Source organism: Bombus affinis, chromosome 5, assembly GCF_024516045.1.
Source record: "Bombus affinis isolate iyBomAffi1 chromosome 5, iyBomAffi1.2, whole genome shotgun sequence".
Taxonomy (NCBI): domain Eukaryota; kingdom Metazoa; phylum Arthropoda; class Insecta; order Hymenoptera; family Apidae; genus Bombus; species Bombus affinis.
Genome location: NC_066348.1, coordinates 14121258 through 14141169, shown reverse-complemented (window position 1 = coordinate 14141169; position 19912 = coordinate 14121258). Strand labels below are relative to the sequence as shown.

Below are 19912 nucleotides of genomic sequence, written 5' to 3'. Positions count from 1 at the left end.
AGGTACGATTTAACGCGGTCGCGCGAATCATCGTCGAAGAGAAGAATAGTCGTCGACGACCCAGTTTCCTCGTGCGATTCAATGGGACGTTGTATTGTTGGTTTAAAACCGAATCGCGTTAGCAGATCCGCTTTGCGATCGGGCAACGCAGTAAAATTTCTCTCTAGGTGCACGACCTAATAACGTGGTAATTAAACTCGCGTAAAACCGATTCATAAGCACTTAAATCGAAGAAAAATAATTTACGGTAGAGTTTTATGAGAGTGAGACTGTAAAAAGGGAGAAACCACGATACGAATAATTCGATATATAATTATCGTATAAATTTTCTATTATTTTACACCGACATCAATTAGCAATTTCAGTAATCGTTTAACTATATTTAGATGTCGTTAACGATCCTGCTGTGCCAATTACAGGGATTAAAGCTTCTGCTCGATAGGACCATGAATAAAACTACGCAATCGGCGGTGGGATGAATAAAAGATGCGGTCGTATCTCGTTAAAACGATTTCGACGAGTAACGACTGTAAATGACGATCCAGCCAGATGTTCCTAGGTCTGACTCACCGTGTTTGTCAGGTTGATCAACAGAATAAACACAAGTTTAGATTTACAGGCTACTCTGTGCTTTTTAGTTCACTTGGAAATTCTATGCTTCGGGTATATTCTAGAAAAAAAAATCATTCAAAAGTACTAAATTTACCCGTTCGTTACTAAAGAGCCTTAAGAACGTTCATTCGCCTCGTTAAAAATTCTTCAGCAATTTTTGACAGGGTAAGTGCCCCTAATACAGTTCGCTATCGTAATATATTGAAAAAGAAAGCACTGGTAAAAATCGGTATTTTACGTACAGGAAACGCAAATAATGTCTCTTTCGTTTGAGAGTGGTTTGATACAAAGATGTCTCCTACCTTTTTGCTCGAAACTTGATAGACGATATTAGATGCAATTACCTTAGCACAAATTTGCACACCATATGCTCCTATGCATTGCATCGCCAAAAAAAAAAAGAAAAAATTATAAACTTGCCACATTGTACGGTTCGAAAAAATGGCTCGCTCAGAAAATCTACAAAGCTTGAAAACAACGTGATCGCGATCCATGGATCATTTGCAGAGGGACTAAGCCAGTCCTGGCGTCAATTCGCATCTCCGACGGGGATCGCGAAACCAAGGCCACCGACATATTCGAGTATACCGACCTAGTTTCTCGCCGGAGCAGGCTGTCCCGGCTCGTTCTCCGTGCTGATTCATCCTGCGTCTGGCCTTGTCCTCCGCTCGAAGCTTGTCCCTGGTCGGAGGGGACGCGCTGCTCGCTGGTTGATCCCTATAGCTCGATCTACCCTCGTTGGGTACGATGGGTGGCTTCTCTGTCAAGGAACTGCTGCTTGACACGGTCGTTGGCGTCGACGTGGTTGAATACACAGTGCTGGACACGCTTCCGTTCAACGACGAAGTGGTTGAGACGGAGGATAGATACGTAGAACCACCGTTCTCCAGGGGTGTGCTGGTTCTTAGAGGCGACAGGTTGCTCGTTCGATGGTCGTTGTTGGTTTCCGCGTTCCCATTGCTCATCGTTGTATTGCTGGTGGTAGTTACCACGCTGTTGGTTACCAAAGATGGTGTGGAAGAAAACACTGGTGGACAGAGGTCGGAAGGGACGCTCGTTTCTGGGATCCATGTGTTGCTGCGTGGCTCTGAACGACAGCTATTGAAACGAGGTCGCGGAGGATTCGGTGTATTGCCTGTAAGTGGAGTAGGTTTAGCGTTAGATAAAATTTCTATTGACTTAACGTTAGTCTGGGTTTCGTCTTTGGCAGCGATCCAGAGTTATTCGACTTTCAGACTCTTTCGAGTTTAGGTGGTTGAATGATGGGACAGAGATTGGATTTTTATCGCGTGATACAGAACGGGAGTGTAATAATATCTCGAATGGCGATATTTTAGTATCTTAATAGTATCTTCGTAATTTCGTATAAAGAAAATTAATTTAAAGATCGATGACAGTCGATTAATTATTCTCTAAAGGAGCAATCTGCATTTAATTTATGCTTAAGTGGCGCCGCAGAACGTTCATTTAACATCGTCGAACTCTCGAATTCAATTAACCGCTCCATTAAAAATAAAAACGTATCAAGCGTCTGCCATAAGCAAAACGTATTTCGCAACTTAGCTTGTACGGACCGATCAATTCGAACTCTGATAAAAAAAGAAACATTATCAATTACTTACTTCTGATCGTTGGAGTGACTTGAAGAATGGTAGTCTGTCCACCGGGGAACGTCGCGTTCCTCTTATGTCGGCCCTGAAAGTTATTTCAACTTCGATTAACCGTTTGTTCTCTAATTCTTCGGCAATCAACCACCCATAACCAAATCATTTCATCGACATCGATCGATCAACGTTAAAAGCTCTCTAAATCCAAGGTCTAAGTTTAAAGACTCATGTACCTCGAGAAATGGTACATTTATAACGTAAGAACTTTATGTAGCAGTTAATTTAAAACGATAAACTCTTCGTAAGGAATCTTTTTTGGAAATTTAATAATAATAATAAAAAAAAGAGAATACTAGGACTTCGACGTCGACCGATCCTTCAAGTATTGGCGTATTTTCTCACCGCGTATAAAGGGCAGACTTGCGTCGATTAAAAATCGCTAAAAAAAATAATTGTTATCTTCTCGCGAGTCAGACGGACGTCGCGACTCCATGGTGGAATGTCGTAGAATTTGTACGTGGGCGACGGTACGAGGGCAGGCGTGTGCACGACCAGGTCGCGGTAGGCGGCCGCAATAACGGCAGATAACAGCGAGCCTGATAATATTCCGCGAGGAATACGCTCTTCTCGCCGTGCATAATTCATAAGTCCGCGGCCCGTGTACCGGCCAATGCCAGACAAATGCGAACACGGACGATTCAATCGGTCCTACTAAAGCAAGATCTTCTTAGAGACTCGATCTTTCGATGGAGGAAGAGGATTTCAACGCGTATGTATGCTTATCGGGGAAGTTTCGATTATGATAAAGGAGTTGGTGGGATTCGTTAATACGATCTTGCGCTGGAAATAGTTTTTGGATTAATCTTGCGAATGAAAAATAATAAAATGTGAGCGTAATCTCTACGGCAACACAAAGATGAAATAATGCGAATGTGAGGTATAACTTAAATAAACTTTCTACGGTAATATTCGAATTGATACAATATCTGAACACCGTAATAAAGAGTCGAACAATAATTATAATTGGATATTTGGATCTTCCTAAAATAATTTACTAATTAGAAATATTAACGGACCGATGATTAACAAATTATGAATTACAGACTTCCACTGTAAAAACTATTTTTACAATTTTACGTAATTTGTAAAATTCTATCGATTTGATTGTTACAAACTTATTGACCCTTCTAAAATCCTGCCAATAATATTAATGCAATTATGCAAGAAGCTAATAACTAGACAATCTTGGGAAAATAAATCCCACAGTGAGCAGTCCTTTTCTTCTCGTCTCAGAAATCTCCTACACGACGATCCTTAATATCCCGATAATCGATCCTTTCGAAATATCAAATACGATTACTCGATCAAATAATAGAAACGATCAAAGAAACCAACCTCCCTGTCACTTGCCCCTTCCAATCTACTTTCCTCTCAACCTTCGAAACATTTCGCTGAATTAACCGAAGCCTTACTCGATTTAACAATCGGACAGGTGAGTTAGCGATTTTTTCGCCATCGAAACGCGAAATAGACGTCGTGCAACATTTTATTTCGCATCAAAGGACTGGAGCTGCCTTTACGAGAGGCGATCAGCGAAGAGAGGAAATAAGAGGTCCGTTTCCTACGCGCGTTCACCAGCTTGTAAGATCGTGTTGGCGTACGTATATGTCGCCTTGGCCTCTTAAACGTAATCGTACGTCTACACCGAGCTGCAGGTCCGCGCAACGACGAGCCGTTTCCATTTGCCGATCGATCATTTCTTGCGTAACGGATTTGATGCGAACAATACGCCAGGGACGATCGATCGATCGCGACGCCACATTGGCGACGATCTTATAATCGAAAGATGCCCCTTTCAGGATACCGATGGGTCATTGGTGTTGAGGTCGTATTTAGATGGCAGATACGATTGATATTTTGTTGGTAATTTCCAATCGTGATCGATGATCGATCGATCTTTTTACTTTACGTCCTGTAATAACTATGTAGCTTAGATGTTACGTGAATGTGATTATGTTTTTTAAACCTGATTTTATCTGTTCATCGGTGTTTCATTTGATTTTGTTAGCGTTGACAAATCTACGTATTTACAGCAATTGTTAGTTTTTAGGTTTCTAACTAAAGTAAAAGTAATTCTTCTTCCGGTGATTAAAAAATCTTCTATTAAACCTTCTATTAAAAAATTGTCTAATCAGAAGTGTGGCGGTACTCGACAAGCCAAAATACCACCACTCGACACTAACTGGTGTCGGACGACGGCAGTGCAGTGGTTAGCGCCTGATCGGTACTTTTGCCTGAACCACCCCACAACCAGAAAAAAGACAGAAGAAAAATCAGCAGTACCCCAGCAGCGACATCTACAGCCCCTAGCAACAATTACTCCGGACGAGGCCCAGCAACTACACTATCACGATCAACATATATTATTCCCACCTCAGAAAAGATTGAAGATTCCAAATTGCTAGCTGCTAGGTTTCCAATTAAAATAAAAATTGCGTTTCGAGTTACGTGGCATCTTAAGAAATCGATATCATCGATCGTATCGTAGTTGAGCTTTGCCAAAGTATCTTTATCCTTTCAACTTCGACGATAAAAGATATTCAAAGTTAAGAATATTCGTATCGCCAATCGCGAGTCTAAATATTCCTCGAAGTCCGCACACAGGCGAACAACCATAAGAATAATTCGTACGTTTAAAAGCCTCGTCTGATTTTTATCTCGTTGAGGAGAAGCTACTCTACCATCGATCATTTGTTGCACAACGCGCCATTGTCGAGAGCCTAAGTAACGTGGCAAAATGACGGTCTCCCGACGACAGGCTACACGATTCTCGAACGGGCGCCTTGATCTATCGGGCGATCGCGAAACGCGTAGATCACGCGGTAGATAACATCGACCAGGCTCTTTTACTGTTTCGACGTCGGCGTTAATTCATCGATACCCGCGTTTTCAAATATTCACCGTAGCGAAGAACAAGTTTGAACGTTCGCGCGGCGATTATTCAAGGCAGTCAAAGGTCTGAAATAGATATGACATTAAACGGGGAGGAAAAATTGGGAAAACGATTGGTAAAAGAAGTGTTGTTCCACCTTAATTCCATAATTATTCTTGCGAAGTATAATGCAGTTGAACGTGCAATTCTTTCGTCGTACGAACATTCGTCGTTGCATTAGATTGTCCTAAAAGCTTTATAAGAAAGTAGCAGATGTACAACCTTTTTGGTTTTATATTATTTTATTGAATTATGTTTGATCGATTTTATTCTATTACTGCAAAATGGCTCATACATAAATCCATAAAATAATATAAAATAAAAAAGAAAGAAACTTTTGGGACAACCTAATAACATCGTTACAAGTGGAACCAAAATTACAGCTAAAGTCGACAATCCAAATATAAAAATCGACAGTCTGAGTTCTATAATTGACTGAAAAGTTCGAATCGATAAATTCACACCTCCCAAACTACGTCCCCCGAAACAAACCCCGCGACACACACCCACAGCGGTTCGGCGTCGAATCACGCGCAATTAAAATTAATTGAATCAATCTCAACACCAAGGCAATCCCCCATCACGCTCGTGAATCCGCTCTGAATACCTGTCAGTGCCTGACCTCCCTCTCGATCGTTCGAGAATCGGATTGAATCGTCGCTGTTCACGGATTAACAAACAACCGGCGATCATCCGGCATTGTTGCGCTGTTACCAGCCGGTCACGAGCATAATCGGCTCTATTCCCTCGAACGACGATAAGAAACCAGCGAAGAACTCTGGCGAGGCACGCGGAACGATCGAGTGAATCGCAGAAAAGCGGCAATCGACGCTTGGCTACGGTGCAATTTTGCCCAACGCGGCATTATTTCGCGCAGTAACGAGCGTGACGCGGCGACAGCGCGCGCTAATGATCGAGCATTATCGCACTTTTGTCAGACTCGTTTCTTTTCTCGTCTCTTTCCCGTGCCCGCCTCGTTTACCTGTCGTCTGCTTTCGCTCGTTCCGCGTCCAGATTAACTGTACGAGCTCGAACCGCCGCGCCGATTCTCCGACGATAACCGAGAATTAGATGTCTGTAGTGGTCTATCCGATTTATATACGTGTTGCTCGATTCCTATGGTTAAGTACCGATACGGTTGCGATTGTTGGATGGACTGTTGGAAAAGAGAGCAGAGTTGGTGAGATTTTTGTTTGGCGCGTAAAAGGGTTGGAGATGGGCAGGTAGATCGATCATGGAGATACTCGTAAATTATAATCGTTAATTGGGGTATCGGAAATAAGATAGATGGGTATAACAGCAAGGCGTGAATAAGACGAGAATTTCATTGATAAGGATTTATTATAATAGAGATAAATTTGAGAATATCGAGAAGATAAGAATAAGGGTTGAGGATTAATCGGCAAGTTGATAGGTCGATTAACTAGATACCTATAGTAATTGGAATATTGGAAATTCCATCGAGATAAATTCGTTAATGGAAATTTATTATAATAGAGACGAAGTTGAGTACAGTGAGAAGATAAGAATAAGGACTGTCGTGGATTTATCGTCCGATTAAACGATTGATTGGCGGGTATATATACGTATAGTAATAAATTGCAAACGTAATTGGAGTGTTGGAAACTTTATCGAGATAATTTCATTACTAGGAATTTATCGTAATAGGGATAAACTGGGAGTTAGAGTACCACTGAACAGGTACCGCTTCCCAGAGGTCTGCAATTAGAAAGATACGTAGTGGAAGAAGGTTATCTATTAAATCGGTACTAAAACATTCGATTATTTGAAATTAAAAGGAATTAAAGGAATTAAAGTAAAGACAATCGTTTAATAAGAATAACATGCTCCTATTAGAGTCAATTATTAAATCGCTAATAAGAGAACTTTCACCCCGCTTTTGAATCTACCCAGTCGTTAAACAGCCCGATCAAAACGTTTCATACTATCGTTAACAAAGTCATAATTAACTACATTAGCCCTTTAGAACGGCACGTGACTTGAAAATTACACGTACGAAAATTACATGTACGTTTCGTGTGTATTTTTTACGTTCTTAGTTAAAATTATACTACACAAACTGAAATAATGATTATGTACTTGGAATTGAATATGGCATGGAACAAAGATGGGCTTAGTTTTCTGCGGTTATTCCAAAATAACAGCGTTACCTACATTGGTCAGAGAATTTGAAAACACGACAATTACTCGCTACGGAAAAAACATCGTTACATGAAAAGTAAAAGATTTTAATAACGACGAAGGACCTCTGTGGTTTCGATTGGGAAAGACAGGATAGAGGAATTCGCGTAGGTCGAGGCGCGGAAAATCCGCGGGCGGACACGTTTGTCGCGATTCGTTTGCCGCGAGAACGCGAACGTAGTTTCGAGCGTGCGATTATTAAAGCTATTTCCGCCGGTGAGACAAGTCGACGCGACTGGTATTACTGCACGCGTAACAAGTATGACGCAGAAGGATGTAGTAATGATTATGCGAGCACCGCAATCAACGAATGACAGCGGTCCCCTCGCGTCAGCGTCACTTCTTTTTCACGTCGGACCACGCGACTCGTGAAACGTGTAATTCGAGATTCGCCGCTTCTCGAACCCACCCCGGCTTATTTGCCATTCGATGGCAATTAAATGTAACTCCACCGAAATTTCCCATAGAATTTTAGTCGCTTCAGAAAGATCCTTCTGTTTTCGTTACTTAAAACACTGAACATTCTTTGGTATATATAAATTGCAGGGATTACAGTAGGAACAATGCATGTTCATACTACTGCATCATCTATAATTTGTAATAGCCCGGTAGTTTTAATTTCGTCTAAATAGATTTCAATTTTGTCGAACAAACGTTCGTTCCACGAGTGTAATTGTAATTATATAATAGAACAATTAAGTTGGCAAGTTGGCGACATTACCACCTAATGACAAAATTCGCGATCACTTAGTTGCCAATCCAATATATTCGGTGAAATGACGAAGTTCGAAGAGAGAAATTATTAATTGGTCATTTTGACTATTTGATAGTCCTCGCATAAAGAATACGATATTCTGTTTCCATTACGCAGGTAATTTTGTATTTCCTACTTTCAAATTTACCAATTTCAGTGACGATTATGGAATTAAAAGCTACTCGATACACCTGGGCTAAAAGTGTTGCATTCGAATCACATTGTGTAAAACGACGAGTATAAATCAGCCAATGCTCGTATTAGGTGTAATATATTTTTGAAGCAAACCTTGTTTCTCGAGTAGACTTGCAGCACGTCAGCCCACCATCTGGTTTCCTCGCGGCACGTGCCTTTTACGAAGGTAACTCCTTCCGGCGCGGTGATCGCGAGGCTGTAAGGATGTCCAGTGATGTCTTCGGCTGCAGCGACCTCCAACACGCGGGTCATATCGATCCTCGCTTGAGGAACCGTCTCTGGCTGCAACAGAAACGTCACGTAACTCGTTAATCATCTATAAATGTCTTTTATATTCGTGTAGCAGCTGGCAATTTCGATTCGACGACCAGCCGCTGATTTAATCGAATAATGTAATCGTTTAATAACGAACAACGCGACCACGAAACGTTCTATTTCTCAAGAACGCGCGACGAAGACCTAGAAACACAGAAATGCCAACCGGGTCAATTGAGATGCAATTTAATCACACTATCTGGAGCAACGTTCGTTCTCCATCGATAGGAAGCAATTAAAACGTCGATCGGCCATTGATCGTATGTAAATGCGGCGATATTTCGAGGAACTGTCAGTGGCTTGGATGGTTCAATTAAGGGTTTCATTGAACGTTTTCCACAGCCTCGAATCAGCTGCTCCACTTTGTTTCGATTAAGAACGCTCTTTAAAGGTCAGGTGGAAGCACGCTCGATAACGCTTAAGAGGATCTGCTTTAGTTTAATTAACTTATATCAGTGAGCAATAATTGGAAATTAAACGAATGCTCCTTGAAAGATATTAATTCCTCGACGAAATAAAACACGCCTAATTCTAATCTGTCTGGTGTCTTAATAATTGTAACGTGAAAAGATTTTACTTAACTCTATCGGATATTTAGAAACTTTTGGCCTTTTTTAAACACATAATCTAATAGTACTCACAATTGGACGCATTAAAGTCTTAGTAAATCAATAATTCGAAAAGTCTCAGATTTTCTAAGAGAATTTTTTAAGGATTCGATGTTTAAGCGGTGAAGATAAACTAACAAAGTAGCTAAATATTACAATAAGTCACATGCTCAAGCGTAACCGGTTTCCCTTTGACAAAACAGCGAATTAAACAACGGCGTTCCCTTCTTAATCGATCGAGCAACTACCAGGAAACGTGCGAGCTAAACATCCAAGCTTTTTACCGTTCGTTTTCGACTGGTATCGCGAGCCAGTGTACCGAGCCAAAGCTAAACGACCGAGAAAGACGGACGTTCAGAGCAGAGAACCAGGTTTCACCGTAATTTCGCGTTTATTTGTTCACCGTGGTGTACGCGCGTCCCGCAACGCGTTTTATTGCAAACAGGATAATTTAGTGCGCCGTATACAGGCGACAGTAAAAACCGCGTGACAGCGTGGCAAGGTGGAACGAGTAAAATCCAGCCATTGCCACTTTGTCGCCGATTTCGGCCGCCACGGACCGGAAACGTAGATTTCCCATCGGCTTCACTATTCCGCCAGTCGTAAAAGCGTCACTTCCCGTGGAATAACGTCGCGATTACTACCAATTCTTGCCTCGTAAAACAAAACTGACAATTGCGAGGTCATTTCCACCTGGAGACAACTCGGTGCTAGGTAACTTGTCTACAGTAGGATATTCATGTCGAAAAGTTGATCGATAAACGATTTTGACAATTTTGATTCGTTTCCAGCAAGGATTAAATCGATCGGAATACCGATAAATCGAATTAACTTTATCAAGAAACGAAATATTTTGTCTTCTTTACTTTTTGTACAAGCGAACCCTAAAGATATAGTAGTTGGTTCGAAGAGTATCGCTTAAGGGTTTCATCATCATTTTTTGAAATATACTAATAGTTTATTGTAGGATTTATTTATTTATTTAGAATGGATTAAACAGGAAACGATGGCTATTTAACGTGAACTAAATACAGTAATGTGCTATAACTAAGACAATTAAATAATTAATTTACAACTCTCGTCACCGATTCCAACGCTCCCTTTCACGCAGCCCATCCTCCTGGACAACGCTGACAACACTGACTTCTCAACTCACGACTGACTGGTAATTCGTCTTTCTCCCTTAAGCTTCCCTTTGTCTTTCCTCATACCTCCACCACGTACCTGTTCCGCAACCGTCCGCGGCGATGGTCACTAGGCCCTTTTTCCGCGTAACCATTTGACTGGAAGGACCGACCACATATTGATGGGCCGCTCGGTCCATTGTATTATAGTTTCCAGACCCTTTTGGCCTGTCGGCATTTAGGTTTTCTCGCAACATTGTTTATGGTTCATCCGATATCTCTTAGACAATCTGTCCATACTATATAACGTTATACGTTATAACGTAACACTATATAACGTCATACGTTATAACGTAATAGCATATAACGTCATACATTATAACGTAATAGTATATAACGTTATATGTTATAACGTAAGAGTATATAACGTTATACGTTATATGGTAATACTATATAACGTTATACTACATTACTATAGATTTTATCTCATTTATTTATTATTTTTATATCACTGCAGAATAGAACAATAATTGTACGATTTCCTGGAAATGGCCGATACATAAATAATCTGATAAAATAGAATAATACAACCGAATACCATCGTGACCAACTGTATACATGTATTGTTTATTAAAAAATTGTCTTGCTTATTCTACATAAAAATAACCAATTAATTGAACTGAACGTGATTTGTATACAAAGATAATGCTGTTCAATATTTCCATATGTATAATATATTATCTCACCGTGCGCCAGCTAATTTGATTTGTCGATGCGAAAAATGGCAAGAATCTTTTCAACTGGACTTTTTTATTTTTTACATTTGGACTCCCTAAAGTTGCTATTTACCAAGAATCTAAGAGGAAAAGTTTCGAATTGCTACGGATATTTCGACTTTTTAACTCGAGTAACATGTGGATGAATTATTACAGGTTGCGCAAACTTTTTCATTGGATATCTTGCTAAGCTGATACGAGTGATTGGTAACCAGGGATGTGTGACTGCTCTCATTAATCGCGTTATTTAGGTTATCGAACGATTGGATGTTCTGTGAATGTTAGCATCGAGGAGGATGCTGTTTCTGATAAGTCTGTGGAATAATTATACGCCTGAGAGTATCGAGAATCCGAACGGCAATAATGTATCGAGATAAAATTCTACATAATCCTTCTCTATACTTAACAATCTCCGTATGATCGCTTTGAAGATACCGAAATAAAGTCGGGATTCGCTAATATTTTATTTTGTATAGATATCTACGTATGTTCCTAACTATTATACAGCTTACATGTACTTAACGCAACCTAATCTCTTGAAGAATATCGACACATGTATACGTTTAGCTTCTATTTACTTCGAAATTAGTTTCAAAAAATTTAAGGAACATTATCGCGAATAAATATTTCTGGCTGTATAACATTCTTCCATGAATAGTTAATTTCAATATTCAATGGTTCTCGTACACCGTAACACCGTATAGCAAAGCTATTTCTATCGAAATAAAACCCCATTGAATATTACCACTGAAGTTTAATGTACTCGACACGATCGAGGCTAATTAAACATTACTTTTATAGCAAACAAGTGACACACTTTGCTACGAAATAATCGTCGTTTTATACATTAATAGACAAATATAACATTCCAAATAAGATACAGCTTATTTCGATAAACGACAGATCTTTTATAAATATTAGGTCGTCCGAAAAGTTTCTTTCGTTTTGTAAGGAAATAATGGACGCTCAAAATTTTCCGTTTTACATTATTTTATCGAGTCACGTACGATCCATTTTGTTCTATCAAAATAAAGATCACAACGTTCGACAGATTAGGTTTCATGTTTGTATAAAGATGCGTCGTTGTAAAAGACGTGTCTATAAAAGAAAGACACTTTTCGGACAATCTAATAGTACGCGCAAACACCCTAACAAATAACTGTACGTACATATTATTTCACAAAAGAATAGACGAAAATCGCGTATTTCTTTGACCTCGATAGATTCTACTTTTCTGTCCAGGCAACGTTAGCCATAAATATTCATGAGCAACGCCGCTCGAGATAAAATAGCGATATTTTAGCGTAGAACTAATCGAGAAAACAGAGCATCGTCGATATTTCCAATCGATTACCCGTCGGCTACCGGTTGCGATCGAGAAAGATGAGAAAAAAACGGAGCTTCCTTATTGGCCATAGAAAGTTGCCAGCTTAGACGAAAGATCCGTGAAAACGACGTCGTGAAATCCAGCGACGACCGCGATTCGCGTAGCAGGATCGTGTAATCGTCCGCGGAGAAGGAAGCCGGAGAAGAAAAAGGACCAGGGTGACCGTGGAAATCGCTCGGCTTTTAAAACCGAACCGTTCGTGACTGCGACAAAGTATCATCTCGAAACGGCGATTATCCTTTCGAACGCGATTGACGTGGCCGGTAACGTGGATAGCCGGCGTTCGACGTTGAAAACTGGCCGCCAAGATGAAACGAAGGAAAGTTGAAAAGGGTTCTTCGTGAAGGATCCGGGATCGAGGGGAATCGAAGTTCGATGGAGAGGTAGTTATGCCGTCCCGTTGAATTCAGATCGTACGTTTGATTGGCATGGAGTATCCGTGCTTGTTATCTGTGCAGTAAACTGTGGTGAATGAAAAAAAAAAAAGAAAAAAGAAAAGAAAGTGAAAGAGGGAGAAATTTTGCGTAAGCGAAGTCGTGAATTCACAACGACGAAGTCTCTTTTGATCCTTTGAACTTCAATTTTTGTCTGTTTCTTTGATAATTATCCGATGATTCAATGGCGCATCACAGACACTCGATAATACTAGGAAGTACGTGCTGTTTTTAAGGGCTCACGATTTCATTCATCAATTATGCTGGCAAAATGTGCGCGTACGATTCTTCCTGAACGTGGCTTGCACCTGCAAGCTCCGAGTAACGATGTTCCTTGCAATTATATCGCATATTGTTATACGTTTATGGTAAATTCAAAGGCGCATAAGGAACAAACTGCACACAGTATGCAGAAATAGAAAACATATTCAAAGTGAACTATTTGTTATAATATTTAACGAGTAAGGTAAATCTGTACGTATGTTTCATCTGCTTAGTTTAGGTCCCAACAAAAATACGATACTGTGTAAAAATTCGCAACCTACTTATGATAACGCAAAGTTCTCGACTAATTGTATGAAAACCACAGAATGCATACTTTATACTGGGAAAGGGTTAAAGAGTATCATCACCTACTACCGTAACGATCCCAACAATTTCTCCGCCGCGCAAACATGGTACATAAAATTCCTCGTTAGCGTTTACAACTCATTCCCCACTCCAAGCGAACTAACCTTAAAAAATAAAAATAAAAATAAAATGCGAGTCGCATAAAACGAAGAAACACAGCGATCAAGAAGATCGGAGAACGACTAGCGACTGTCCGTTAAGGCGGAAGAAACATCGCGAGGGTTACGCCTTAAATTATCCCGGCCGGTCGTTTATTCGGCGAGCAGAAGTCGCGTCGCATCTCAACCAGGGGGGGAAATTTGTTAAATGTAGATTTTTGCGCGTTCGAAGCGGTTCATTAGCCTGCTCTCGCGATAAAAGAGGCTGGTAACGGTAAAGGTTCGTCAACGACCTCCTATACCGCTTAATCAAGCGACGCGCAAGGAGTGAGATTCGTGTTCGCGCGGGCTAACGCTTTAAGCCGCGATGTTGCAAAGTTCCTATTAAAAATGTTAAAAGTCACAGTTTTTCTCCGGATTAATATCCGATTGTTTTTCGTAGAATGGTTTCATCTCGATCAAGAAGCAGCATATTTCTACGCCTTATATCGAGAAACTCGATGCTTTTCCTGCTTTTCTTTGCTCCTTGAATTTAACGATTATATTTATCAGTCTATGCGATCGTGACTTTTATCAGACAAATTAATTCTTCTGTCAATTTACTGTAATATTAAGCGCAAACATTAGCCGCATCTAGTTTCTATTTATTCAAAATATCCTTTTCTTTTTCAATGAAAACTAATAATATTGTACAACAGGACGAATAATTTACAGATCTATCTATAACATGATCGTTGATTTAATATCAGTATCGACTTCGATAATGACAAAATACGATAAATCAGACAAAAGTTGAAGGTTCTGAAGGTTAAGGGTCCAACGCGCTACTATTTGCACGATCCGAACACCGAAACAGAAGAAGGAAGGAAGGAGAAAAAATGTGGTATTCCGCGGTTAAAATTCAGTAAAGGCGATCGTGTTTCGAAACAGCGAGCACGACGACGCGGACACATTTGTAAAATGTAAATTTTTCGCGTGCACGCGAGTTGGCGCGGTTTGAGAAATGTATGGACACGGAAAAGGTGAACGCGCGAGTGAACCAGTCGCGGGAAGCAGTTGGGAGAGTAATGTCGTTGTTTGCACGAGTTGGATGAAAAATCGCGGATGGCCCGAACCTGTACGTTTCGAGTTACATACGCGTTTAACGTCGCTGAGAAACCTGTAATTTTGAATCGTGTTGCGACTGTCCACTTTTTATACATATCGAGGATGCGTTTAACGAACGAAGCTTGGAGCTCTGGAGAACGTAATTAGCGGAGAAGTTTGAAGTAGCGTTGAAATTGTGAGCGCCGTACGAGAGATCGAATGCCTTCGCGAGCTCGCACGCATACTTCGCATATTCCTTGTAATAGATCGATTCTCTTTCACCACCTTTCCTGGAAAAACACGTGGCAAAGCTGGCGTCTGACGAGATGAATTTCACTGGGTGCCCGTGGCAAAAACATCGAAATTTGTTTTCATCGGCATGGAAAAGGAATCTGCAGCTGGAACTCGCTAATCCGGTTAACCAACTGCCTTTGAACACCGATAGTAAATCTCGCGGTGAAATAACACGAGCGACGTTGTTTGATCGAAACAAGCGTGCCGTTTAGACTCCGTCGCTAGATCGGCCAGGCCCTCGACCACGAAAACGTACGATCGAACGTGGCCAATAAAATCCGCGATTTAGAAATGACCGACGAAATTCCAGTCGGGTCCCGGAGTGTCGAGCACGCTACGGCCGCCGTCTTACTTTCTATTATCCGCGTTCTTGCCACGGCTGAATGGAGACCGTACAATTAAGTACACTTGACGTTCGTACACGGCGATCCATGAAACGTCCAACGCTCCCGGTTCGGTCCGCTTTGTTGCACGGCGGCTACAATTTGTTATTTGTTTATACAGCGTCGCACCGGCCGCGAATATTTGCAAGCGAGTGCGTGGGAGGCGTTCAGGCAAACCTACGATAAAATGGAGCGCAGCCACGTACTTCCACGTTGCGTAAACTTCGAGAGTTGTATAGAGACTTCGAATAAAACCAGGGATCCATCGGAAAGCCAAGCTAAACCGTGCTGCACAGATTTTAGCTTTTAGTGGGAAAGGTTCCGTATAGGTATATTTATCCAAGCAAACATTTACAAACTCGGCATTCCATAGCGTAGCGTAGCTTCACTTTTCGATGGAACATCGACCAAAGTACGTTACTTGCGCATTATATACCTACTCATCTAAAGTCAGGAAAATAAGACGAAAATGAAGAACAAAATTGCCAAGAAGAATCCAAGTAACCAAAAATCCTACCAAGTTAAAAGATCCCTGCGAAGCTTTCCGCTTCGAAAGGCATATCGCGTTTTGGCGACGCTACGGTGGATTCGATCTGGCACGACCGTTCCGCATCGGAACTCGCTGCAAACTGGCTTTCGGAGGCCTTCGACGCGTAGCTCGAAAACGGTGAAACGTCCAGTACAACCTAGCGATCTTGTTCAGTTAAAAAAAAGAAAAAGAAAAAGAGAAGGAGCCATGCAAGGACAGGAGGTTAATTAAAACAACGATTTATGCCCGCTTTAAATTAAACAGACCGCTCTCGAACGGATCGTCTCTGAGTCTCGAGACGACTTCCGGTTGGCGGCAATCAGCTTCCGGCAGCCTCGAGGATCGACGTCGAATCCAGCCAGGGAAGATCGAGCAATTATTGCCAGAAAAGGAATGGATAGAAGAGAGGAGAGGCTAGGGTCGGCATAAAATCCAAGATATATTGAGTGGAGAGCGGCACGAGCCTCTATTAAGCCGCCTCTCTTGGTTCCCATGTGCTCCACATAGTAGCGAACGGGATTATACCTGTGCACACACGATCACGGAGACGGTGTGTCCACCAAGAGCGATACATCATGGTCCGTGTCCGGCCGTTATGTATACGAGACCGCCCTGCTCCGCGTTTTTGTTCATACGACGTATTTATTAGCGCGGCACCGGCGTGGCTTTCTTTCAGGACACGCTTCTTGATTTATCTCGAACGACCGCTTCGGAATGTCCATTAGCACGCCAGGCCAGAGGTTCGGGTTCCTAACGAGAGGAATTTCGCAGCAATTGACAGTTTAATGGTGCGAATATTTGGAATTTGATCGAGTTAAAAATACGTTGGAGGAAACGAGTGAACAAGAAACCGTTAAAAGTTTGGAGGAGGGGTCAGGGCTACGAGGGTGCAGGGTTGAACGTATGATACGGAAAATGAAATTTAGTTGGAGGAAGTTCGAAGGAATTTGAATGCATAGAACATGATGTCAATTGGAAGAGTTATTAAAATTTAAGCACGATTTTGCAGGTTTCGTTGACTTGGAGTGGATAGAAACGAGTGAACGAGCAAGTAATGAAAAGTTTTGAATAGGTGAGCAGGGGGTGTAAAATAGCGCAACTAAGCCAAGTTGGAAATCTGTAATTTCAGAAAATGACGAGTAAGAAAGATAGAAACTGTCCTAAACAGTAAAAGAAAATCAGAGGAAAGGAACACAATGGGGAAAAGGTGCAAACGAGAGAATAAGTAGCACGAGAGATCGCCGTAAAAGAAAGAATCTCAGAATATGTCGTAAAATAAAAAAAAAAGGAAGATACATAAAAGAAAAAGGAGAGGGTAATGAAACAAGCGGGAAAAACGTGTAGCGAACAAGGTGGCGACGAGCAAGGCGTGTAAAAAAGGGAACGAGCAACCGAATGGTGCGACCAGGTGGAATGTCAAAAATAAAAAGATATCTGGTTGGTCCAGGCGTTCGAGGATGCGCAAGATCTGGTACCTGGCTACATCGTGACCCGGTTGCAGTGTCCAGAGTGTACCAGAACGGAGATAAGATCCGCGCTACTTATGTAAAACACGAGTCGTCGCGCCCCGTGGCGGTCTCTTCATCTTCCTCCGTACCATCCAACCTTCCACTCTCTTTTTTCTCTCTTCATCTGGCTTCTTCACTCAGTCTCTTTTCATCGGAGTATCTTCAATCTCTCCTTACGTGAAAATAAAATTCAATGAAAAAATCTCGAACGCAGAAGCAAGTCGTTCGTGATTCTCGTTAATTCTTTCGAGAATAACTCGAAAGAAGATCTTTCAACTTCGTCTTCAGCTAGAGGCACTGGCTAACCTTTCATCGAAGCGAAGGTCGTCGAGAGCGAGCGATTCAAGGCTGCCGCGATATCCGCTTCACGGTCGAAGCTCGGCTCTCGATCCTGGTCTAATTAATTGCGGCAATTAAAACGTAACGCCCTGGCCGAGTCGCCGGCGAATTTACGGAAATTAGCGACGCTTATCGTCTCGTTGTCGTTCACAACCGACTCGTCCCTGTCCCCTCTCTACGTGGACTCTAAAGCCGATACTGCGACAGATAAGCAGGATTCTTGCTCCTGTAATTTACGAGACGAACTTTAAAGATGCGAGGTCCTCTAAAGATGCGACAGGGAAAGCTTTTTATCAATTCGTCGTTGCATGCAGAAAGGTATCGATTAAGACTCGACGCGGACGTGTATCGTCTCGCGTTCTAGTAGTCTGGAATATGGAATATGGGAAGAAATATACCGTGCATCGCTCAGAAGATGGCATTTCTGAGAGCATAGGAACCTTATTTACAGATGTTCCGGGCAAAACACGTGCCAATTTTTACGATCGTATCGTATGGCGAAAGTACCATCGCGCGCGCTATTTTCCAATGGAACTTCTTCCATTTCATTTTCGTAGTATCTTTGTGTAATCGCACGCGAGTGCTGCCAAATGACACGAAGTTTAATATACGTACTTGGATCTAATTAATTAATATGCAAATGCTACGAAACTAGCATTAATTTATTGCTATTTGTGTATCTTTCTCCGCTGAATTATCCTTCGTGGCCAACACGTGAGAAAAAATGGTTCCACTGTATCGAGGTTTCGAAGGAAGACGAACGAGGATTCGGGGCAGCGATCGAGAGAACGTGTCAGGGAAGCAACGAACGACAAGATCAAGCAAAGAGAAACTTCTTTCGGAAGAGGCGCGTGTTCGCGATATTCTGTGCCGTGTGGTTTTCGCACGGTCGACCAGTTCCATCTGGAAAAGCAACGGGGGTCTGTCGGGCGTATCGTACCGCCGTTGCCAGTCTGAACGATCCGGTAACTTTTCATCGGTGAAAACAGGTCCCACCGGTGTGTCCGGGGAGGCTCGCCACGAAAAACGATCGATAAAACCGGAACCCATCGACGCACGAATGGCCAACAGAATGGCCAGCAGAATGGCCACCGACGCCCTCTCACGCGACCAACCTCATCGCGACAAATAGTCGCTCAATTGCTCGCGGATAATCGAGGTTGAATTAGAACGGCCAACCAAATCGATGATGTCCGTTCTCCAATTGCTTACAGGCTTAAGTTATCGCACATGGCTATTGGATCGTTCAAAACGTGTCCGTAGAGAAATGTAACCCTGCTGCGATCCTGCAATTTTTATATTTGCTCTAATTTTTGCGATCAACGATTTTCAATATAGTTTAAGAAAATATTCGACGTAAAATTATGAGGAAAAATTATGCCTGAGAATAACGACGTTTTCGTATTATGTTCCAACTTGAGATTGATTCTTTAACATCAAAAGAAATACAATCGAGTAAAAAATGAGAGCAGATCGTGGTTTGGCCTGTAATTTTGTAATTAAATCACGTTAAATCAAAGAGGCGCAAGCGTCTAGCTACTTTTGAACCCAAGCGTATGTACGATCAAATTACGCATAGATTCGATTTATTCGCCAATTTACGATCGTTAGAGTTAGATCCAATCCACTATGATTCAGCATGCGTTTTCGTTTAATTCAAACGGGTGTTGTGGATGATCGGTATTATAATTGGATTAAGTTATGCTAGCCGTAAGTTATAGCCGATCAAGCAACGCTTCGACGTAAACTTATGCAAGCATCTACACGGTGTAATTTCGTCTAAATCGTGATTGGATAGGTCCTCTTAGACAGCGGCGCACGTATCTGATACCGTGATCTAAATTACGCGCCGTCTCGACAACTTATACTCGCGATCTAAATTATATATACGCTCGGATAATCCTAAGTCACACTTGTATGCGGCAGGTTATACTAGGGACGGAGCATCGTGCTCCAATCAAATTGTATTAAGCTGTAATTAGGCTTAGTTCCGACGTACGCTGTCGCATCGACCTCTAATCCATTCGACTTAAATCCTG

General features: G+C 41.7%; 1 protein-coding gene across 4 annotated transcripts in view; it reads right to left on the bottom strand.

Moving 5' to 3' along the window:
- The window catches only part of LOC126915941 (protein outspread), a 212640-nt gene that overhangs the window by 17811 nt on the left and 174917 nt on the right, over positions 1-19912 (bottom strand). For all 4 annotated transcript variants that reach the window (XM_050721144.1, XM_050721145.1, XM_050721147.1 and 1 more), the window contains exons 4-6: positions 8456-8644; positions 2235-2307; positions 1205-1747 (exon numbers count right to left, since the gene is read on the bottom strand). In XM_050721144.1, coding sequence (XP_050577101.1) covers positions 1205-1747; positions 2235-2307; positions 8456-8644 — 805 coding nt within the window. The remainder of the gene's footprint in view (positions 1-1204; positions 1748-2234; positions 2308-8455; positions 8645-19912) is intronic.